Source organism: Sprattus sprattus (genome assembly GCF_963457725.1).
Source record: "Sprattus sprattus genome assembly, chromosome: 8".
NCBI classification, from domain to species: Eukaryota; Metazoa; Chordata; class Actinopteri; order Clupeiformes; family Clupeidae; genus Sprattus; species Sprattus sprattus.
The window spans coordinates 13,560,991-13,580,112 of record NC_137927.1 but is presented as its reverse complement, the minus strand read 5'-3'; the positions used below and the strand labels follow the sequence as shown (position 1 = coordinate 13,580,112).

At 42.4% G+C, this 19,122-nt stretch overlaps 1 protein-coding gene across 2 annotated transcripts in view; it reads right to left on the bottom strand.

The window, feature by feature from the left end:
• Positions 1–5,755: 5,755 nt before the first annotated feature.
• The window catches only part of kiaa1549lb (KIAA1549-like b), a 55,503-nt gene continuing 42,136 nt past the window's right edge, over positions 5,756–19,122 (bottom strand). The window contains exons 13-21 of one of the 2 annotated variants that reach the window (XM_080843330.1): positions 17,376–17,506; positions 15,536–15,660; positions 14,781–15,010; positions 12,722–12,854; positions 10,826–11,209; positions 10,411–10,505; positions 9,749–9,900; positions 9,174–9,325; positions 5,756–7,942 (exon numbers count right to left, since the gene is read on the bottom strand). In XM_080843330.1, coding sequence (XP_080699456.1) covers positions 7,670–7,942; positions 9,174–9,325; positions 9,749–9,900; positions 10,411–10,505; positions 10,826–11,209; positions 12,722–12,854; positions 14,781–15,010; positions 15,536–15,660; positions 17,376–17,506 — 1,675 coding nt within the window. In that variant the 3' untranslated portion in view covers positions 5,756–7,669. Of the gene's footprint in view, positions 7,943–9,173; positions 9,326–9,748; positions 9,901–10,410; positions 10,506–10,825; positions 11,210–12,721; positions 12,855–14,780; positions 15,011–15,535; positions 15,661–17,375; positions 17,507–19,122 lie in introns of those variants that run through there. The other variant, XM_080843331.1, reaches the window with a different exon arrangement.

Below are 19,122 nucleotides of genomic sequence, written 5' to 3'. Positions count from 1 at the left end.
TGCTTAAGGAGAAACGGAAACAACTTATTCAGGCAGAGTGGCCAGATGGCATATCCTCAGTTAAAGCCCCAGGAAACGCTAATTGAAGTTTGCAAAAAGCTACATTAAAAGGACTCTCAGACTGCGGGAAACAATATTATCTGGTCTGGTAAAACCAAGATTGAACTGTTTAGCTTCAATTCTAACCGTCATGTCCAGAAGAAACCAGGGTTCTGCTCATCACCTGCCCAATAGCATCCCAACGGGTGAAACATGGTGGTGGTAGAATCAGTTTTTTTCAGTGGCAGGAACTGGGCAACCATTAAGGGTTGAGGGAAAGCTGAACAGAGCAAAGTACAGAGATATCTTTAAGCAATGCCTGAACCAGAACACTCAGGACCTCAGACTGGGCTGAAGGTTCACCCTTCCAACAGGACAATGACCCTAAGCAAAAAGCCAGGACTTTGGGACAACTCTGTGAATGTCCCTGAGTTGTCCAGGCAGAGACCTGATTTCAACACAACTGAACATCTCTTAAGATCTGAAAATGGCTGTCCACTGACACAGATCCTTTGAGAGGATCTGCGGAAACGAACGGCAGAAAATCTCCAAATCCAAATGTGCTAAGCTAATAACATCATACCCAAGAAGACTTGAGGCTGTAATCACTGCTAAGGGTGCTTCAACTAAATACGAACTAAAGTGTCTGAATACTTTTGTCAATGTGATATTTCACAGTTTTTCTTTTTTGATATGTCTGCAAGAAAATCTGAAATCCTGTTTTTTTTTTTATTATGAGGTATTGAGTTTAAATTCATGGGGAGGGGTGGATTAATATGATTTTAGCAAAAGGCTGCAACATAGGGGTCTAAATACGTTCTGAATGCACTGTATATCTACTATTAAAAGATATGACCATATACATTTTGTGTATGTTCATCCGTAAATAACAAGCACTGCTAATTTTAAATTGGTATATTACAAGAAAGGTGCATGTATGAGAGGAAATAAACATATTTAAATATATAGAAAATGTAAAAATATGCATGAAGGTCTCTTCTTATTGACACTATGTGTCCAATTAAACCTAGCTTTCTGAAATGCGCTGCTTAATTTATTATGATGGCTGGTAAAGAACACACAGTCCACTTTAGACTATGCATTTCGTTGTGAAAGTAAACACTTGTTTTCATTCATTAGAGAAATAAAAAGTGTGAAAAACTAAACAGGAAATTCCCTAGATATAATAGGCTACTGCATCATTACTCTAGACTCTGTGATACTTTCCGATCGTCTTTAATCAGAACCTCATCCTGCCACTGGATTAAGCTCTCCCAGTTTACTGTGTGCTGATATTTTTAACAGGCCTGGATGCAGCTTGGCTATAAGAGCTTGCCACTGCGTGTTTATATGCATAACTTGGGAAAGCTATCCATTTGCACAAAAATAGCCTATACACAGGCCTTAGAGTTCTGTTGGTGAAGACATAAATACATGTTTAGTAGGCCTAGCCTACCAGTTTGTGGTTAGTAGATGGTAATAATAATAATAATAAACATAATGATTCTTACTTTGTGAATTAGTTATTATAATACAAGTAAGCAATAGTCCTTGCATGTTTAAAAATATGAGGCAATATGATGAAATGTCCTGTAATGCTCAAATGCAGTGGAATCTTAGCTTGAATCTTCAGGACCCAATTAGAAACCAGAGCTTTAGTTAGCAAGTCCTTATCAATTTGCTAAGCTACTTGACTTCTATCGAGAGATTTCATTAAAAAAGCAAAGATGTCAGAAGAGAGTTGTCCGAGTCTGCAAGAGTTTTTTAAGAGTCCATGCATCGCAAAAAGGAACCGACAACGGCTGTCAGAAAAGAGCTGTCTAGGTTTGTGGCATCTTTGGTTGTGGTTGTGTGAGCTAGCTACCCTTGATATTAGAAAAATCTGATGTGATGTAGTTGCATGTTCAATGCTGCACATGTTTAGTGAGTACACCATTGCAGACCCCACAACTCCGGGATTGGCACTGATTTTATGCAACAGTTGTGCTATAATGTTGTTGGGGAATTCATTGTAGCATTGACTGAAGAAATAATGATACAGCTTGCCTCCGCTCATTTTTCTTTTAAAGGCGCCCAGTGCAACTTTCGAGGCTTAAAAATAAACATTCAATTTCTAGTCTTTTTTACACGTAGTAAGTTTCAATAACTCCATACCATTACATATCGACATTCAAGGAGCAAAGATGAGACGTCGTTGTGTGGGAGAACTGATAGAAAATCGATAACAACAACAATCGCCGCCATTTTCTTTATTTATTGGTGCCACCAATAAATAAAGCAGGATTCCAGTCAATGGAAAAATGGCCTCTCCCCACCGGCGATTGTTGTTGTTTACGATTTTCTATCAGTTCTCACCACACAACGACGTCTCATCTTTGCTCATTGAATGTCGATATGTAATGGTATGGAGTTATTGAAACTTACTACGTGTAAAAAAGACTAGAAATTGAATGTTTATTTTTCATTGAATGTTTAAAGTGCACTGGGTACCTTTAAACTATACAGTGAACTACTGGTATTAGGCAAATAGGCCTACTCTGAATAATGTTTTTGAGAGGATGTACTGTTATGTTGTTGTTGAGGAAAACTGTTGTGGTTTGTCTACAGATGTTTTTATTTTATTTTATGCGCTGAACAGTGGCTCTGCACCATTGAATAGAATGTTTATGAGGTCTCTATGTTCTATTTCCAGAAAATTCTTATTGAAAACGTTTCCCTTTTCGAACAAAAACACGCATTTAACAAAGAAAATGAGCGGCGGTCACCAGTTCTTCCCATCTGTGCATGATTCTTCCAGCACAACCTCTGATATTTGGTCTAATTTCACTTTCAACACACCAACTAGCTCCGAACAGCCCCTCCCCTGGCCTAAAACAAGCAGCCTCTCAATAGCTGAATATCAACCGTTGGATGTCTTCTGTCCGCCCGAGGGTCCCCGTTGGTTTTCGGCGAGTGACCAAGATGTCGTTAGCGAACTGGGCATTCGCCTGCTTGAGCTCGAATTATTTAAAATGATGGGAGACCATGGCGACATTCGGGGAAGTATGTTTGTTATATCAAAACTGTTAATTACAGATTCAGTAGATGCATTTTTCGGTTACGTTGCTTTACTTGTAATGAGAACATGGGAGGTATTGGAATAATCATCGATCTGTATTCTGGTAAAATACCGATGCATCAGTTGTTCCTGTTTAGCTCAATCTGCAACCACCTGACCTGTATATTGCCTGAACAGCCGGGAGACTTGAACAACTATCTCTTTTTCTCCTAGAAAACGTCTTACTGTGTGAGATGGATATGCATCTAAGAAGAATAAAATTAAGAAGACCTTCTGGCCCGCAACCTCCATCATCACGTTATTAAAATGTATATTTTTCTACATTTTCTATTGTGTTGTTATCTCATCTGTTTACACATTTGATTGCAAACATTAACAGTTATTTATTTGTACTATTTGTTAGCTTTTGAAAACCCCATAAGAAATATGTTTCCCTTTTACCCCCTTAGTATCTCCTACCTAGACAACAATGTCACTCCTAAGATGATGCTAAATAGTGAGATTTTTGTCAAAAAAAAAAAAAATGTGTCCCTGTTGAGATCTCTTCTTTAACTCCATATGAGAACTTTGGTCCATACAGAAATCTGAGAAGCAGAAGACTTAAGCCTATATCACACTTTTAGTTCCCTGTGTGATATAGGCTTAAGTCTTCTGCTTCTCAGATTTCTGTATGGACCAAAGTGCTCATATGGAGTTAAAGGAGAGATCTCAACAGGGTCACAAATCATTAAGGAATCATTAATTAATTCAATTATTATTATTTTTTTTATTTTTTTTTTACAAGAATCTCACTATTTAGCATCGTCTTAGGAGTGGACAACCAATGGACTTGCTTGTGGTATGAATGGGGAATGAGTCCTGAGGTATGAAATGAAACACTCTAGACTGTCTCTTCCTGGCTCCAGCTCTCTTCTGTGCCTTTTCTACTTCTTCCATCTCTGCCACCTCTATCGGGCACTTTTCTGCTCCCTCTATCTCTCTCCCTCACCTCTTCATCTCACTCACTCTCTGTTTCGGTTTTGTTTTATGTATTGAGGTTTTTTTGGTACAGAGCCCCTTAAGTCCTATAAGGTGATGTTGTGTGCACAAAGTAATTATGGCTTGTGGGTAATTAATTATTTTGTGCACACAAGTCGATAACTTATTCTAATAAAATAAAATAAAAATTCGCACTAACCTGAAAGTGAATTTATCTTTTGAATTTATCTTTTTGTATCTTTTGTTTAGAACCCAATTGATGATTGATACATTTCATAATCATTCAATTCACAATAACTTTGATGAACATTTTGAAAACAGTTTGCGTATAATGTCCTTTCTGTTTAGATAAGGCGGATCAACTGAAAATGTTGTGTGAATAGAGACTAGCGAAGAACTGCCATTCAGGAAGGAGCCGACAGTACCATAGACTTGCACAGTAAATACAGCATCCAACAGTTACATGAGCTAAGCACTTCAGATCTATATTTGTGGGATGACATGTGAAGCTGTTCAGAAATGCTACCCTCCATCCATGACCACATTGATTTGTTTTAGGCAGAGTAAAGGCTTCAATATGCTTCTGCATTCTTCTCCGACCTTCTCCGCCCTCGAAAATAAATGGGCGGGTGGTCGGATTCAGAAGGATTTAACGTACTTACAGGCCATATACACTTCTACGACGGCTGTGGGTGCTGAAAGTAATTTTATCACGGCAATAATAATTATAAGGACGGCAACAGCGCTTTAAAACAACGTTTTATATTATTCAAAGGTGAAAGATTAAATGCAAGAGAATCGCCAGGTGTAGGCTAACTTCTCATTATGTGTGTGTGTTGTCAGTTTTTGTAATACAATGGTGTTAATAAACTCCACTTCGCGTTTTTGACAATAAAATAAATCCCATTTAGGATAACAGCCTTCTTCCTATGTGCGGGAGTTTGTTTAACAGTTTATGTGCGGGAGTTGTCCCATTTCCCATGAGGCTTTGCTCCGACCATTCTACATTAAGAAACACATTTAATCGCTGGCCAATTTATATTTGTGGTCATGAAAGTTATGTAACGTCTGAATAAAAAAAAATAGATCAAGATAGGAGGCTAAACAAAAATCAGTAGGCTGGATTAATGAAAGTGAGTTCGCCCCACCATGAGTGAGCTATAGAGAGACAACAAGTTGTATAAATTGGTTGGAATCGGCTAGGTTCAGCTGTTGGAGAACTTGGCGATTATTTTCTTTTATGAGAGACATTGACTCGGTGGGTGATGATGTCGTTGGGAAATAATGTCGTTAGTGGACCAATCACAGCCAAGGGGGTATCCGACTCTCTCCGACTCTTTAAGAAAAGTTAGAAAAAGCGTTCCTCTCCGACCAGCTCTCCGACGGCTCTCCAACGGCTCAGATGGGCGTCAACACCTGGGTGAAGGTTTTACCAAGGCGTGCCAAGGCGTGCCAAAGTGTCCCTCTACGACCGAATCGGAGAGGATCGGAGAAGTAAAAAAAGGCCTTAAGGTGGCTTACGAACAAAACTGTGCAAAACCTCCATGAACAGTGCGTGCACTCATCATAACTGACTGACTGAGTGATGTGAAAAACTATAACAAACCACATTCCATATTATCATTCAGTCCTTTTTATTGGCTCATTGGTAAAGAAGATTAAAAATCAACATTACTCTGGGCTCTTACAAATTAACATCTGATGAATCAAAACTTAAGTGTCTCCCTTAAAGCTTTTGTAAGCGACATTTTTAGGATAATTTCTTCCAGCTATTGCTATATCGCTAACATATGCTCCAAGAGAGAAAAATGTCTCTGGGACTCTCCTGTGCTCTGTAGTCAGCTACAAAACTTTCAAAACAGTACATCTACATTAACCAATCACAAACTCTCCAAAGAGTGGAGCACAACTGAGTGCCAATCGTTTTGAGAATGAAACCGTTAGTAAGTTAGTAATATCCCTTACACCAGCTTTAAGATCCCTTTATACAGAAACAAAAAAAGTCGATATCTTTATGTCTAACAGAAATTATATTGTCAATTTCAAGGTATGAAAGTATCATTATTATGAAATTCCTAGAATAACGAAAAAAGGTTAACCCATCAGCAAAGTGCTGGAGAGTGAAATAAATTCAAGAATTGATTTGATTTCTTATCTATTTACAAACCAACACCAATATCGGTGTAAAAGTTCCAAAAGGGAACCTGAGAAAATAAGATATGTGACATGACCTTGACAAACAACAAAAATATCATCTTTCCTACAGACAGTATAAGCCATCCACATATGGCAAATGACAAATACTTGCCTGTTTTGTAAAAGTGGGTCATATAGGAATAGTCTCCCTCATAAGACATGGCGAACATCATTTGTTTTCTAAACTTCTGCAAAAGTTGCAAACCAAGACTACAGTACTTTACAGGTGTCATTTAAAATACACTACTTAGGCCAGTTAGTTCTCTGTTCCTCTGGTTCACAGAGAGCAAATAGATCCTTGTTCGAGGCCATGTGTCCAGATAGCACAGCATCTACAGATCTTATTCTCCAGGCCTTTGAATATCGCTCACCACTTTGCATTAGAGGATATTCAGAGGTCGCCACATGACTCCTTCCATTCTAAAATCTTGACAGAATTAACAGAAATCGATGGATCTATACTTATAAAGTAAAGTGCATTTCAACTGACCTTAATGGGAGTTACAATACAATCATTTCCAAAAAGTTCGCTCTTTTGTAACACATTCACAATTTAATGCAAAGAAATAATTACTACCGGACAGCCTATAGGACATGAAGGAGACAGCACATACAAAAAGCCCTTGAGTCAAATACTCTGCAGCTGCATGCACTTGGTCAAACAAGAAATGTACTTTTCTAACTCAAGGGGAAAGCCAGAACAGGCCAAAAGATACTGTCAACATATCAGACTTCTACAACTTGCATCCGCAAAACTCTAATTTAGTCTCTGGCTCCTAAAATATCAGTATGTTATTTAATTCATCTTGAATCCAAAATGTTTTTCATTTTGTACACTCAAGACAGCAAGGTCAATTGAATAAGATGAAGGTTATAATCATTCCTTATAATCAATCATTCTTAATGTTTACCGCCATGAGAATTAGAAAAGTATAAATTTCTTGATTCAGGCTTCTGCACATTAGCACGTCTGTAAATCGCAACAAAAATGGAAACTTAAGTGCTAACTGAATATGCAATATTCAATAATGTACGAACAGTAGGTTGAAAGTATAAATTCATTGCAATGCTTTGGCTCTCATGTGAAAGTGAGTTCCTTTCAGTTCCAAACATCACATTTATGATTTGAATGCTATCTTACAGTGCCACAGAACAAATGGAGAAAAAGCAAAAAAAGACAGCCCACAGTAAAGCTGACTGAAATGCTTGACGGGTTTCTTTTGCAAGAAAACAAGTACATTGTGTAATTCAACAGGGATAACTATTTCCTGCTTACCCCAAGGAGGAGAGCATGAATCTATACAAACCTCTGAGTTCAGTTTTGTGTAGTTCACAGGTCTGCAGCAGTCTCCTCCGTAAAGAAATTGCAGTTGGACCTCCTGCCCACTGGAGGGAGCTCTAGACCTGGAACTCAAACATGTCTGTTTGCTTCTTGGCCAGCTTGGCCACCTCCTCGCGGATGGCTTTGACCAAGGCGGACGTGGAGAGGTTGGTAAGGGGGTTGTCGGACCCGGGGGTGTCCAGTGGGTCAGTTAGGCTCTGCTGGGAGGCAGAAGGGGGACACTCCAAGCCTACCAGTGCTGATGGTGGCTGCCTGTAGTGATGCAACAGTGGGCTGCCCTGAGGGTAGCGGGGGTGTGGGAAGGCCTCTGCATAACCTGGCAGTGGCACCTGAAAGCAAGATGAATGAGGTCGTAAATCTGACGCTGCTACATTCAAGGTGAACACTTGACATACAGTGCATTTCACTGAACATTAGTCTTAGAGTGAGGAGTTTTTTTGCTTGAGTGAGTTTTCTTTCTTTGCACCAGTATGCTCATATTTATATTCAGATGAGTGAAAAGGGAAACAATACACACAAGCACAAAGACGAAAGTCACGGTTAATAAACACAAAGATGGGAAGATAACTCAAACGTTTAACACCAAAATATTTGTGACCTTTCATTCAAACGGAACGTTTGAAATCAGCAATGGATTACTTTTGATCGGAACAGGGTGACATGACCACAACACACAAACTCTAAAAGAACTGAACAAAGAAACAAAAAAAGAGGGAAAATGTGTTCATTTAAAGAAATGTGCTCAACTACCCCAGTATTTTGCTGAGTCCGCTCAACGCCAGCGATAAATTCAGTTCAGCAAATGGTTTCTAAATGACACTGGTTCTGTAAAAAGACACTGCGTGAAGGCATTTGGTTGAAACAGGCAGACACAAAACAGGGATATAAAGTAGAGGAACATTCGAAAACAGAGGGTTGGCCACATGGCTGAAAAGACATCTGACAGAGAAGGAATGGCCCACCCCGTCTCTCTCTCGTTCTCTCTCTCTCTCTCTCTAATATAGGATGGGGAAGACGTTTAACAGATGAAGAGACACAAGTGAGAGCAATCCTGATCCTCTTAGGATGCTGTCCTGGCTTTGATATTTTTATCTTTGTCATCATCCTCATCCTCACTTCCTCCTTCCACTGATTTCAGGGGGAACATTCGAGAATTAATCTCAGATTACACAACAGTCTCAGATGCATTTACTGACTGTGGTGCCTGCAGATGGGGCTTTTCTTACATGAGAAAAGGAGGACACAGAGGAATCGGTCATATAAGATAACAGAAAAACTCTCAAATGGTAATAAACATGTTTTAGTGTAATCAAAACGAATAAGGGATCTTTGAAAAGAAGCATTAACCATAAGGTTGGTTTCTGAGGATGCTTAGATATCAACCTTATGAATGCTGCAAAGAACAAATGTTTAAGATAAACTTTATTCATATTGATTTTGAATAAAATTGTATTCTGTCTAGCTGAAGCGGAAACTTCAGGACTTGAGCCAAACTGCAGCACGACAGGGGGAGCCTGCCGTGTACAGGAGATGTCTGTGAGGGGAGGGGAGATGGCTTACAGATTCAGCCCACTGCTGGGGCACGTCCTCGGGCTCTGGTGGGTACGACATCCAGGATGGGCTGTGGTAGGAGGACGGCGGGGTGGAGAGGAAGTAGCCTGGGTAGCCGGGGCGAGTAGCAGGGATGGCATAGACGGCAGACATTGGGTTTCCTGCAAGAGGGGGGAGATTTAGATCCATCAGAAATGAAGCAGAGCATTGTATAAGCTGGAGAATGTGGTGTTATGTCACGGCTATTTATAAGACAAAAAAAAAGACAAAATGCTGAGAAATGCCCACACAAAGGTTGCTTCGGTTCAAGCTGGCAGCTTGCAATTTCAGTATCTAAGAAGTGCCTGACTTGACTGAAAGGGAGATGACATAACATTCCACCCACACACACACATTCACACACACACACACACACACACACACACACACACACACACACACACACACACACACACACACACACACACACACACACACACACATTCACACACACACACACACACACACACACACACACACACACACACACACACACACACACACACACACACACACACACACACACAGGAGGCTATCACATTCACCTGAGTGGTTGAGTGGCAGGGGCTGGTCATTGGTGACTGAGGGGAGCACTGCTCTGCTGACTGGCACATAGGGGGCGCCGTCATGCTGACTTGGCACATCAGTGACAGAGGACTCCACGCTCCGCTCCTTCGGCCCAAGGTCAGATGAAGAGCTGAGGGGGAAGCAGCGGTGAGAAACCAGCAGTGACAGACTTTTGCCACTAGGTGGCATTGACACATCATCACACTGAACATAATGCACTACAAAGTCCCTATGGCACCCCGACAATAGTCATTGATATTCTTGTCGTTTTCAAGTACACTGATACACAATTCAAATTTACATTGTGGTGTAGCATTAAAATCACTGCATGGAGAATACTTTTGCCCTTAGCCCAGCCAATGTGTAAAAGCATAGTGATGAGTGCTAGGCGAGGTCACTGGCCGCTATGCTAATATCAGTTGCAGAGACTTTGCAGAGTGTATTTTGACTGTGTGTGTGTGGATATAGGTGAGGGCGTGTGGGGTACCATCTAGTGTATTTGTGTGTGTGTGTGTGTGTGTGTGTGTGTGTGTGTGTGTGTGTGTGTGTGTGTGTGTGTGTGTGTGTGTGTGTGTGTGTGTGTGTGTGTGTGTGTGTGTGTGTGTGTGTGTGTGTGTGTGTGTGTGTGCACTTATCTCACCGCCTCAGTGAAGTCCCGGGAGGTCCTGTTCTGGGAGGAATGGGGGGAGGAGGGGACCCCATAGCCATGTCAGGAAGCTGAGTGAACCTGAAAGCCTGTGATGAGGAGCACAACACAGTCACCAGAGCACCAGACCTCTGTGGGGATGAGGACTGATTCAGGTTAGACACACTGAACAACTGGCTTTCCCAGGAAAAGCCATTTTGAACATATATTCTTTCCATATTAAGTACAACAACGTTTTACTACTACTTGAATTGATGATCTTGATCTTAGAGCTTAGCCTTATGCTACCATCTGTGTGGCCTGTTTACCTGTTAGGTAAAATATCTGTTAAACTATCAATATCTTCAATCTTGTCTGAGCCCATCCCACTGAAACAGTACAGGAGCTAGGCCAGTCCAGTGACACTCACAGGCTTGGGAAGACTGCACTGGTACAGGTCTGCCCCGTACGCCGGCACCCACTGAAGCGCTCTTTGGTTTCGGCTGATGGTCCCCGGAGCGCTGGTCACCACCTCGGAGTAGGGGATGGGTGGCCCTGGGTTGTAGGGCCCCAGGTGGTGTTGGGAGTGTTGGGGGTGCGGGTGATGGTGGCGCCCGGCAGTGGAGTGGCCGGCCGAGGCCAGGCTGAAGGCCTCCTCCAGCAGAAGGTGCATCTGCTGGCGCACCTCATCAATGGAGGGTTGTGAGCTCAGGGTGGACGTCTCCGAGTGACCCTTGACCTGCCGGCCGTAACCATAGCTACGGTGGCTCGTCAGCCGGTCCACATTAGTCTCCTCGATGATTTCGGGTTCAGTCTGAAAGAGACAGACATGCAAGACGGAGAATCAGAGATAGCCACTGAATGATATTAGGTGACATATGGTAGCTGACAGTTGAAGAACAAACATGCCTAGAAACACATTGCTCACAGGGTCCTCCTTTTCACAATTAAAAGAGTATTTTCAAATACTCTCATCATGGATTTATCAAAATTGATATTCAGCTTTACCCTTCAAAAATGCATGGTGTGACTTTACTGTGGATCAAGAAGTACTGTACTGAGTCCATGTGATGTTACTGCTGAGAAATGCCAAACTTATTTATCCATAAATGTCCCATTATCTAACTAATGTCACGTGACTCTAATGACAGCCCAATTAAGCTCTGCAGCTTGTGTTTTCACCTCAAACTCTCACAGCTTACATTTTTCTTTATTTCCTGCTTTTGTTCCTTATTTATCTCTTTCCAACTCTCTCTCTCTCTCTCTCTCTCTCTCTCTCTCTCTCTCTCTCTCGTCCTCTTCACTTCTGCCCTACTTCCTGTGTGAATAGAGGGGAGCCACAGGAGACCTAGTGCAGCACACCTCATAAATCAGTCCTCCCACAGCGCAAACGGTCCGAGAAGAGGATCTGCAGTAATCTAGCCAAAAGCAATGCATTCCCACTATAATCAATAGAGCCAGGCCAGTCCTTGCAACCACAGCCATGCCACGCATATTTTAGCAGCATGAGACAGGTTAGTCATTCAATTATGCTGCCTCTGTAGAGACAGCAGCAACACCCACTTACAGAGTGACAAGAGGAACAAACAGCAGTAACGTCTACAGGTTAAGCTACTGTGTGGGGCACTTCATAAAGTACTTTGTGATGATTAAATATTTGATCAGGCCGGGTGCTAATTACACTATTTATGTTGTGAAAAGACCTGCCTCACTGATTCCTCCCCATGTTAACATGCACAGCAGTACAGCTAACCCTGATGTGCTATTAGCAGCATGTTGCTATTGTTTACATAAGCAAGACAGATATGTTATCTGAAGATTACATTTGCTCTCGCCAAGCCTTTTAATGATAGCCTTCGATGGGTTTTTTACTGATTAAAAAATATTTTTTTTAAAGCAGGATGAAAATAGCTGGCTGTTATGTTTTATAATTTTATATTGTGTCTGCAACAGAGCAGCTTGGTTCCCATGGTTACGGTTTAAGAACATATGTATGAGATGTCTGGGAATAAGGGAAGGGTCTTGGAATGCCATGTTATGGTCCACACGTACCCTCTTGATAATAGGAGTAATTTTGCTCAGGCCCTCGTCATAGACTGCTGTCACATAACATATTTCACTAGGTTTTATAAACACATTGAAAGTATTTTGTCTACTGGTAAGGTAAGTGTTTCCAATGGATTGCTCAACACAGCTGCTGTCCTTCATGCTATGATTTCTACTCTATTCTATTTCTTGTCAACATTGACAGTGCGTTACAATGAGATTCTGAGATCCTCAGTGGAGAAATAAGGGATTGTTGGTCTAACTGCATGTAGGCTCTCACATCATAGCCGCTGTTGCGGATGCCCTTCCTGGGCCTCTCTCTCATGACCAGCAGGTCCATCTCAGTTCCTCCAGGGCTGGGGCTGTTCAGAGACTGCCGGCTACGGTAGGCTGGTTGCCTCACCTGAGAGTGTCTGCATCCAGCAGTGTAGAACACAGAGGGAGAGAGAACACACACACAGGTGAATAAGTATGTACTAAAGGTCAAATCTGAACATCTGGTCCCATGAGCTGGCCAGAGATTTTCAGGAATATTACATGCCGGCAATGAAACCTGCATCAACATCATCAATATTCAACACTGTTGTTTCCTCTCAGATAAGACATGGTAAAGCCCATGCTGGAAATTCTGGGTAGGTAATGAAGAGGCTGCAGTAACTTGAGTAAATAGCAGTGCAGGCCTGATGTATAAACATGAGGGATCAGTGACAAATTCTCTGAGGTGGGCTTAATGCGATGTTGCTCGTCTGTGAGTGTAACCAGAGCAGGAACATGATCAGTCTTTTTCCTGACGTAAATCTGTCACGTTTGGCTCGCACGGAAAAAAGGGCCAATTAAAAGTCACAAGCGTTTACGCAGAGCCGAGCCACGAACCGCAGACAACAGCGGCATCCACAACAAATGGAGGGATGAATCAGACGAGAAGAGCCGTGGCGCGAGAGCAGGTCCCAGCGAACGAGTCAAATCCTCTTATCGGGGGGCCATGACGGAAGAGAGGAGTTATGCTGGTGTGCTCCCTCACCACCGAATGAAGAGCCCATTAAGATGCAGATTACTGTTCGACGAGCTGGAGGGAAGTCGCCGTGAAAATATACAATTAAGCCAAACACAAACAAACAAACGTTCACTATTCAAGCTAACCACATCAAGAGCTCTGGCCTATGCAGTGGAGAAACTACAGCATAAATACATCTAAATGTGTATATGTACTACTGCAAGGGCTGATAAATAAGTACAGTGTTTTTATAGCTCAACTACACTATTAGGTGCAGTAAAACACTACACATACAACACTAAGTGTAAAAAAACACTAGTGCACTGACCTCGTATAAGGGATACTATCACAGACAATGTCAGTAAGTGCTCTCTTGACACCTATAAGATCACTTCACTGAGCTGCACTTTACACAACAGCATTCAGTATTAGTGTAACACTGTAACAAGGGCAGTATAATGCCATGCTATCCAGTTCAATCATCACCAGTTAAAACCTTAACAGTAGACTCTGAAGCTGAGGGAGTAAAGTCATGTGTATACATTGTCATGATCTAATCACTAAACGTTACCAGTTACCACATGATTAAAATACAAATAAAATGTCACCTTTTTTAAGCCTGCTCTCTGATATTTGTACCTCACGTGGCAGCAAAAAAATCAGTAGATCCCTAACATCAGATGGCATCCCCGCAACAGAAGAGGGCTTTGAAGGTTAATTGCAAACGGTGCTGATGTGAGGAGGAGTTTGCTTTGAACAGAGCAGGGGAAGGGCGAGAGCTCCACTCAGAACTATTTCATTTCGCTGGAGGGACATTTCAATCTCCATCTCTTCCTTGCTCAGCTATTCCAAACTTTGCTGCTCCATTTTACTTTCGCAAGTACACATTACATTACATACTAAAGACAGCTATGGCTTCTTTGCTACAGTGATCTAACCTTGACCAGTGTGGTCTCTGGCCATCTGGCTGCCCAGTATTAATGGATGCTGGTCCAACTCCATGGATAACAAGAAAGGTGTGAGAACATGCTGGTTTACAACTGACTTCCCGGCCGAATAACATGTGACACACACAACCACACACACACAAGCGTACTTCCCCAAAACCGCAGGCATACACCCACAAATGGGCATGGACATGGAAACACACATACATATGCATGCGTACACACATAAACACACACACACAAGACATTCATGCACACGCTACCTTAACATCTTAAGCCTGACCTATGTATTAGACAGACTATGTATTTAAATACCTCCAAGACCTACATACATCTGTGCTAAACATTTTATAGCCATACACATTTGGACATATGCACAAACACATACACACACACACCTTCTGTGGGACTTCACATAGGTGGAGGAGCGTTCATCATCATTCTCCAGGGGCCGGCCGTGCTCATGTGGCGCCCTCTGGTGTCCATGCTGGTACCTTTGACTCACAGCCTTGGAGCTGCTGCTGCCCTCAGCCAGAGGGAGGTCGTAGTAGCCCTTCCTCTTGGCCTTCAGACGCAGCTTATTCCTGTAGTGCTCAATGTCCGACTTCTGCTTCAAAGCCATGCTCACCTGCAGGAACAAGGGAATCAGGCACGCTTGTGAGTAACAGTTAACAGTTAAAAGGTTATTGGGTGTGTGTGTGTGTGTGTGTGTGTGTGTGTGTGTGTGTGTGTGTGTGTGTGTGTGTTTGTGTGTGTGTGTCTGTGTGTGTGTGTGTGTGTGTGTGTGTGTGTGTGTGTGTGTGTGTGTGTGTGTAATCATACATGATGATAATTTATTTTGGTTTCAATACAGTGATGATTCAAATCATGACCACACTACTTTACTTGACAGGGGTCCGCTCCACCACATAAGTGTACATTCTTTGCCAGTCTGAATAAAACAGTACAATAACACATGCACAATACCAATAACACATAATGTTCAAATAACAAAATAACTCTTAAAACCATTGTTGTGTCCATATATCATTGGCCTACTGAGAAATTGTAATCACAAGCAAATGTTTGTGAATGTGTGCCAGTGAGAGTGTGAGAGAAAGAAAGAGAGAGAGAGAGAGAGTGTGTGTGTGTGTGTGTGTGTGTGTGTGTTCACCTCTCCATTGAGGATTGCAGAGTCCTGGCTCCGGTCAGAGGAGGCGGGGTGTGAATAGGTGGGCGGAGCTGCCATTGGCTTGATGGAGATGAGCTGCAGTGACCCTGACGAGGTGTCATAGGGATCTGCCAGAATACACATAATGCACACATACACGTATACACAAACAACAAGTGTTACACAACCAATACTGAGACAAACCAACATAAAACTATATGCAAACCTACACACACACATGCACAAACACACAGTATACATACACACACATATTCAAGTCTAGACACACACACACACAACTTACACACAAACACATCAGTACAGTTTGTTCCAACCATCCACAGCTGATCCACCCACACAGTGATACCAAAGCCCAGATAAAGCACCCCTATGGAGAGAACCACCGAGCGCAGGAGCGACACAAGCCACACACTCTGTTTGACTTCACACTTCTCATTAGCATGGCGGCTAGACCCACGGTCACCTTGTCCCGGGCCACACTAAAGGTTGACACTGACTCTCAGAGCGGAGCACTTTGTCTCTGACACTTGGGCAGACAATGGCGTTTCATCACTGGCGTGCTGGCCAGCCAAGGTAGCTAATGAAACATTTGTGTGTGTGACTAATGCAGGCACTCAGGCCTCATTCTTAATTCAATATGAACAGAGGCAGAGAGAAAGAGGGTTGAACTCCAGCCAGTCTGGGGGTTTCTCCTGAGGTACCTCCATTAAAATACATTGAGTCCTGCACTTTGCCAAGAAAGAAATGAACTCTACTGAGAGATGATTGTTAAGTGAAAATTCTTATAATTAGGATTCGTGCCTCATATCATTTGTTTTTTTTATTAAATTCAGGCTGGATTTAATGCGATGGCCAGCACTGTCATAAGAAGAATTAATGGTGAAGTCTACCTGTGGCGGTAAACAAATACAAATGCATTCGGTGATAATGACTATAGTCCACTGGAAATGACTGATCATTCTGCCTCGCAGATAGTTAGTAGATTAGTTTTAATAGTATGACCACAGCCCTACCATAAAGGGGAGGGTGAAAAAGAACCGATAAGCATGATGCTGTAACTGGATATGACATACTGTATTTGTGTTTGTCTCCTATATTCCAAAGAGTCCACAGAGGTGCGAGTGTGTACTGAGTGTGTGTATGTTTGTATGTGTGTAAACATTTGTGTAGGCCTGGCTTTTTGTATGTGTTTCTTTCTATACGTTTGTACATTTGTGTGTGTATGTACGTGCGCACGTGTGTGTGTTTGTGTCTGTACATTTGCACGTGTGTGTGTGTGTGTGTGTGTGTGTGTGTGTGTGTGTGTGTGTGTGTGTACAGTGTGTGTGGCACATTTGCGGGTGGGAAACCTCTCTGCCCCCTGGCACTTGAGCGACAGTGCAGGGCCACAGTGACAGACCGGATCATGTCAGCAAAGAGCCTCATACATATTAATCAGCCTTACTGCTCCCTTACTGCTGAGTGGCCACCTTCCCCGCTATAAAAAGGGCCTGAGCACCCAACTTTGTCACTGTGCAAGGAGAAGGAGAAGGGCAACAACTTTTTATATTTTAAATAAAGCACTCCGCTGAGATTAAGGCACAGAGTGCAAAAAACCACACGCCAGACATTTGTCAAAGGTCTTAAGTGATAAAGAGCTTAGAGCAGAACGAAAAAGAATGGAGTGTGGCAGAGAGATAAAGCATGATGGAATAGAGGGAGAGAGGAAGGGAGAGACAGACTGAGGGAGAGGAGGAGTGACAGGATAAGAGGCAGACAGTGGAGATGAGTGAGTGGAGGATGATGGCCTCGATGCGCTCTGGGTCTGGTCGCTACGTCTCACCGTTCCTCTTGCGCGTTTCCTCCTTTGTCATTTTCTGCTGCGTTGGGACTTTCAGCGCTGTTGAGCCCCTGCCAGAGTGGGGCTTCGCTGATTCGTTGCTGATGACGGAACCATCTTCGCTCGGCAACCTGCTACAAGTAACCATAGCAACAGCAGCAATGGTCAATCTCACGGCGCACAGTTATGTCACAGCCCCCCCTCCCACACACACACACACACACACACACACACCTCACACCTCACACCTCCCCCTTCCTTCTTTCTCACTCTGTCTTCCTCAACACTCAGCTCTGCTGACCAGCAGCACTTGTGCAGTGCGTTAACACATGGCAACTCCAGTTATGACACGACAGCACAATGAGAACAGGCAGAGCCACAGCAGGGACTCCTCTGGGAATTAGCGTTAGCACTGTTACTCGCACTGGTGACAACAAAGGTACTTCTATCCCTGTTCAAAGCTGTTTCATTTTTACTGAGGCTTTCAACACCTGGGGTCTGGTTAGCTTCTTTGTCATGAATCAACTTCTGTTAGGAAGAAGCCTGATGGTGAAATACATTGTGCTGATCTTAGCTCAGGAAAGTGATTCCCTTAGTCTACAAAATCACAGATCTCTGCACACAGGCAAAACAATGCATCTATAATAAAAGATAGGCATAAAAGACTATTTTCTTCTCAATAAACAGAGAGAGAATGGAGTGAAAACAAGACTGTTTGCAATGAATATTTCACTAGGACTGTCTGCAAAATGTCACTTCGACAGACTTCTCATCTGCTGTTGGTTACATCTGAAATGACTCTTAACTCTTCGACCTGTCAAGTCCTTTTGGGACAGTGAATCTGGGAGGCTAAGATGAACTGGCACCGTATGGAAACAAGCAGACCTGTTCGCTCATTTCTTACAAGTTGCAGGGCACGACAGACAGTTCAGGAGCCTCTGTGCTCCTCTAAAGCATAAGGGCTAAAACACATGGAGCTTTTGAGGCAATGCAAAAGGGCAACTGCTTCCATACCTTCATCCAAAGGCCAACCTGCTTCTATACAGGCTCCTGTTTGGAAACCCAGAAAAGTAATCAAATACAGTCATATATTTTGGAGCCCTTTGTTGTGCATTACAATTACATGGACAACAGAGTGAAAGAAATGTCCCCCTATCATTAGCATTAGCCTCTGTTCACTAGATCGTAGACTGATCCTATACAGTATATTAAATTATACACTCACTGACATCACACAGCTGACAAATCACTATCGTGATACCATGGCAATGCTAATGCCTGGGTTACCATAATGATGATTTAAAGTGCTCTTGAACTGAGAGTGATTCAAATCCAACTAAAACGAAAGACTTGAAAGCAGTCTTAGGGACATTGTAGGAATTCATTTTTCGAAAGGATATCAAGTGTACAAGGTTATGTATTTGACCCATATCTGTTGTATATTAGCTTACTTGAAGGATGAAAGCTCTCCTGCTCAACAATGCTATTGCTAATGATTTGAGAATAACAAGCATGCTAACAGCTGTGAACACCATGTATTGAAGGCAGAACAACCTATGTTTGCACACAGTTGGGCATTCCAGGAGTTATGGGTTAGAGATTTGTTGTTACAGCTCACCACTCTTAAAGTGTGTAACTGAGTATGTATTCCAAAAATGACTTAGTCTATATGCCCTGTTTGTTAAGAAAATATTGCAAATAGTGAGTGATCAGACTCCCTAATTAGATTTCTAATCAATAAGCATCACAT